We start from the raw sequence: 5,670 nt of genomic DNA, 5'->3' as shown, positions 1-5,670 counted from the left end.
GGGCTGGAGGGAGGAAGGCTCTGCAGAGGGATCAGGAGGGGCTGGAGGGTGAAAGCCCCGTGAGGAGCAGCTGAGGGAGCTGGGGGTGGTGAGGCTGGAGAAAAGGAGGCTCAGGGGGGACCTTGTCACCCTCTAGAACGGGTGACAGGAGCGGGGAGCCAGCTGGGGATCGGCCTCTCCTCCCAGGAGTGGCACAGGACGAGAGAAAAGGCCATGAGAGGTTTAAATTCGACATTGGGGAAAATTTCATCACAGAAAAGGTTGTGAAACACAGGAACAGACTGCCCAGGGAAATGGTGGAGACACCATCCCTGGCAGAGTTCAAAATACATGTAAATGTGGTACTTGAGGATGTGGTTTAATGGCAAAATTGGTGGTGGTGCTGGCTGGACTCGATCTTAAAACTCTTTCCCAGCCCTAAGAATTCTGTGATTCCTGTAGGAAAAGTATTTATGGCATGCAGCTGATTTTATTTTATCTGCAGTGGTTCTGCCATCAGCATATTTTTAGGTACCTTGCCTTCCCTTCTACTTTGTTATCATGTGTTATCATAAACATTTTTACACAGTTTGTGCAATCTCTCTCATTCTTCCATTGTAAGAGGCATTGTTAACATATTTGGCTCAGAATTTGTCGAGCTCAGGTAACAATTTTTGGTCTTTCATGCTGGATATTCTGAAATAGCAGCTTTGCAGGAAGTCCTGCACGTTCAGGACTTTTGGACCTGTGTTAACACATGACCAGTGTTTATTTGTTGTTTGTGAGTTTGTAGAGCAGCTGGAAATCATCTCTGGTCTCGTGTCTTTTGTGCTACGGGTCCTGTGTTCAATTGCTGCTGATTTTAATGTGTGTAAAAGACCCATCTTGCTCAGTTCCTCCTCAGTCCTGGCTCTCACAACTGCAGAATGCACCCCAGCCATCCACAGATGGCCTTGCCTCATGTTACACTGTTTTATCTTGTCTTTATCCACGCCAGAATTACCGAGTCTCAAACAACTGCTGCACGTCAATCAGACACTTTTATTTAGCAGGTCATTTTTCTGTCCTCTGGGCTTTCCTCTGCTTATCTGAGGCCTTTCTGGCTGACCTCACACCTGCATATTTACAGCCATTTCTGTGAGGTCTGGAACCTTAGTTGTGCTTATTATGAACTGGTGAAAAAATTGTGATAAAAGTATATTTTGAGTGGAGTTAAGGCGTTCATCTTTTGATGATGAATGCTGGTAAGTGAGGTGTGGAGTGAGCACCTGCATATTCTGCTTTCAGTGTTCCTGCTGACCTCTGAAACAGGAAAAAAAACCTGAGATTATTGAATTTAGAGGCGATTCTAGTTAAGGCAGCTACACTAAAAGATTAATACATAAGAGCCAAATGCATAGGAAAAGAATATAAATAATAGCATGCAAGGCAGTGCTGGCCTGCTCAAAGTTACACATTTAAGCAGAAACAAAGAGTAAAAGCAGAATGAGGAACAGGCAGGCAGCTAAATAAAAGCATTTTAAAAGGATCTGGAAGTTATGGGGACTAGGCTGAAAATATATGAATTTTACTGTGTGGTTAATATGGAAAGAAATATGGCCTGAGAATCTGTGGAAAGGTTTTACCACTCCAGGCAGTTTCAGCTGGAACACTCTGTCTCCTCCTGGGCACTTAATTTCAAAAGAAGTTGGGAAATAGTTGGTGAAGAGGAACCAAAGGAAAGCAACAAAACAAATCTTGACAAATTAACCCATGAGGAAAAGACAGAAGAGCTCGTATTTTTCTTCACAGCACAAAGAGGGACTAATTAGAGATGTAGAGATAATCTTCAAATATATAAAAAATCTCCGAGGTGAAGGGAAGGACATAATTTTAATTCATGGTGGTGTGACAACCATGAGGTTGAAGAGATGATTCAGGTTAGGCACGAAGAAAGATGCTCTGATGATGGGTAGGTAAGAGGAAGATGGAGAAGCTGTGAATTCCATCTCTGGAGCTCTTTAGAAGAAGACAAAACAAGAATATTGCAAATAACCATTGGTCCTAGGACAGAATAGTGAGCCAGGTGATGTCTTGAGCCATCTTCCAGCCCTCTTTGTTGGTGCCACTGTGATTCTCTCAATTTCTTTCAAAATAATCAGACAGGGGTGCTCAGCTTCTCTCATATTTTATATCTCATATCTAACATATGTTATTCAGCACTTCATGGCTGGAAAAGTGCCTTTTGATTGGATAAAAAATTTGATTTATTGATTTAACTAGCATCGTTTTTATTTCCAGCATCTGCTTTAGGGTTGGGCTTGTTGGCCTCGGCATCGTTCAAGAATTTAAATATTAAAATGTAATTATTAATAAATAATATATATTAAACAATATATTTATTTATTCAATAATATATTGTAATTATAATTATAATTATATAATATATAATTGTATAATTATATAATATAGTATATAATTATGTATAATAAATAATATATATTAACTAATTATTAAATTAAATAATATTAAAATTTATTTATTTAATTAATTAATTAATTAATTATTGACTAAAAAATAAAATATCTGTTCACAAATGTTGAGTTGAAAAAGGAAAGGGCAGCTGGGGAGGAGGATTATAATCTTTTAATTTGTGTTTTAATTTGAAGGCAGCTCCTTGGGAAGGCAGGCTGGGTGTTGTGTTCCCTGGCAGAAATGCAGCTCCTGCACTGGAGCTGGGACCAAATCAACCTCTGGGTGTTCAGGGTACCTCTGATGCTCTGAGCAAACATTCCCATATTTTAATGTGCAGGAAGAACATAGGAGACTCTTCTAAACTTAAATATTTAAAATCTTAATTTAAAACAAATTTTAAATTGTGGTGTTTCTATATGAAATATTAAAATTCATAGGAAATGGGGCAGAACAGTTAAGGACAGGCCATGTTTTAAAAGGTTTTACTCCCTAGAGCCATTTAGAAATCCACCAATAAGTGATTGGTGATAAGAATTTGATTCTGATAAGAATTTGATCATTTAAATCAGTTTTTAATTGCTAACAAAAACCTTCCAATTTTCAAATTTCAGTAATTTCCAGGAATAACACACCCATAGCAATTTTTACCACTTGAAACTAAATACAAGATGCATTGACTTTGGCAAAAGTCTGTGGAGACTAGATATTTCAAATTAAATGGGTTTTGTTTTGGTAAGATGGTATTTCCCATTGAAATTTTCATTTCTAGGAAATATCAGTCTATTCATTTACCACTCTTGAATGCTGGAAACGAGAAATTATTCAAAATACAGCTAAAAAAAAAAGGTACATTCTTAATGTACATTAATTCAATAATTAATTTTAATTACTTCATTAATAATTAATTATTTAATATAATAGGTTAATTATATTAATGTACATTAAGTACAGGCTTAATACATATGAAATAAACAGTTCTGGTCTATACACACATTTTTTTCTAGATTTTTTTGAGTTGTACAAGCTACTTAATATACAAAACTTATTAACTTGCTTGAAATTTGAACTGTATAAATTCTCACAGCACTTTGTTTTTATCTCCCAGTCACAGGTGAACCATCATCCACCCAATAATGAAACTTATCAGGAAAGGCTGGCACGATTAGAAGGTGATAAAGAGTCTCTCATCCTGCAGGTATGTCCAAAAGAGACAAGAACATTGCAGTGTTGATCTGCAGTGCATAAAAGCTGAAGTGGCAGAGTATTTCCTGTGAAACAAATGCCAAGTGTAACTGATATTTAACCAGGAATTCATTTGCAATCTGTATAATCTCTTTAAATGATCTCATGGCGGGGTAACCTGTGCAGGAGGGGGATGGAGGAGCAGTAAAAGGGGAGAAGGGGATGACAAAGGGGTTAAAAATAACTCTGTCCCAGGCCCCTGCTGGGGTGGTGCCTCTCATCCCAGGTTTGTTAGGTTATGCCTCTTTTCTAGCTTTGGGGTGGCACCATTTTTAATGAGCCAGAATACTGCCAGCAGGACAGAACTGGTATTTTTTCTGTTTATATGCTGCACCACAATTGTTCTCATCGCTGGAAAGCTCAAGGGAAAGGGAGACAGAGAATATTTGACAGTAAAATTCATGCCTGAGCTCTTCCAGGTTTTCTGTTTCTCAGTTTACCAAGCCTTTTTCAAAGAGATCCTGTGGAAGTTCTCCTGGAGAAAACACATCTTGCACAACTTAAATAATTGTTTTTTTTCTGTGTATTCTTGCCAGTACTAAAAAAAACTGGAGATGGAGATTATTTAAATGACATTTTCATATTTCCCTTCATGCTTTCAAATGCATATCATAAGCAGATATACTTCTATCAAACAAAAGTGCAGGGTGTTGGGTGGGTGCTCTCCCTGCTTTCAGTCCCAGGTTTCTGTAAACTTGTTTTATCCTGTACCCTCTGCTCACACTTGTGTTCATTTACTGAGCAGGAGCCTCACTGCTGTTGTTAAATAAACAATAAATGTTTTGAGACACAAGCTTTGGCTTGGCTGGATATATTTTTATTTTTTTCATTACTGTTCAACTAGATTGCTGTTTACCAAATTTAGGAAAAAAACCCCACCTGACTGTGAAACAATCTTCTGGTTGGAATTCTAGCATGTGCTACAGATTCTGTTTACATCTGATATTCATTGTAATATCTTTTGTATTTTATTTTATATTCTTATTTAATTTTATATTTATATTTACTATAACATCTTTTATATTTTTATTTTAATTTCATATTTTTATTTAATATTTTTATTTTATATTTATATTTATTATAACATATTTTATATTCTTATTTTTCTTTTATAGTTTCATTTTATCTTTGTATTTATTATAATAGATTTTATATTTTTATTTTTATTTTATATTTTTTATTTTATATTTATATTTATTATAACATCTTTTATATTTTAATTTTAATTTCATATTTTTATTTTTATTTTACACTTTTATTTTATATTTATATTTATTATTACATATTTTATATTTTAATTTTAATTTCATATTTTTATTTTTATTTTATATTTTTATTTTATTTTCTATTTATATTTATTATTACATCTTTTACATTTTTTATATTTTATATTTTAATTTTATATTTATTATTACATCTTTCATATTTTTATTTTATATTTATACTTATGATAACATCTTTTATATTTTTATTTCTATTACATATTTTTATTTTATATTTATATTTATTATAACATCTTTTANATAACATCTTTTATATTTTTATTTCTATTACATATTTTTATTTTATATTTATATTTATTATAACATCTTTTACTGACCAGGTGGCTGTTAACACTAAAATCTTGCTTCTATTATTAACAGCAAGCAACTTTTCACTCTGTACATTCATGTTTTGAATGCATGAGCAGCTCCTGAGTGCAGAGACATTCAGGAGGGCAAATCCAGCTGTTCCCTCCAGAGGTGAGGGTGGAACTGCAGCTCCCGTGGCTGTGAGGTTCTCCTTCATTCCAGATGTTTCTGTGCAGTGCTGTGACCTGAGCATCAGCTCTGGTGAGCTGAGGAGCCCTGCAGCTTGTCCCAGCCCCAGGATGTGTTCTCCTCTTCCTCCTGCACATCTCCAGGAATGATTTGTTCTCCTTCTCTTCCTCCTGCACATCTCCAGGAATGATTTGTTCTCCTTCTCTTCCTCCTGCACATCTCCAGGAATGATTTC

At 35.0% G+C, this 5,670-nt stretch overlaps 1 protein-coding gene across 14 annotated transcripts in view; it reads left to right on the top strand.

The window, feature by feature from the left end:
* Positions 1-5,670, top strand: part of PPFIBP2 (PPFIA binding protein 2) — a 100,092-nt gene that overhangs the window by 50,646 nt on the left and 43,776 nt on the right. For all 14 annotated transcript variants that reach the window (XM_033514911.1, XM_015631052.3, XM_015631044.3 and 11 more), the window contains one exon: positions 3,539-3,628. In XM_033514911.1, the coding sequence (XP_033370802.1) occupies positions 3,539-3,628 (90 nt within the window). The remainder of the gene's footprint in view (positions 1-3,538; positions 3,629-5,670) is intronic.

Source organism: Parus major, chromosome 5 (assembly GCF_001522545.3).
Source record: "Parus major isolate Abel chromosome 5, Parus_major1.1, whole genome shotgun sequence".
Lineage (NCBI taxonomy): Eukaryota > Metazoa > Chordata > Aves > Passeriformes > Paridae > Parus > Parus major.
Note: the sequence above shows the minus strand (reverse complement) of the source record. Positions and strands in the feature narration are given on the sequence as shown.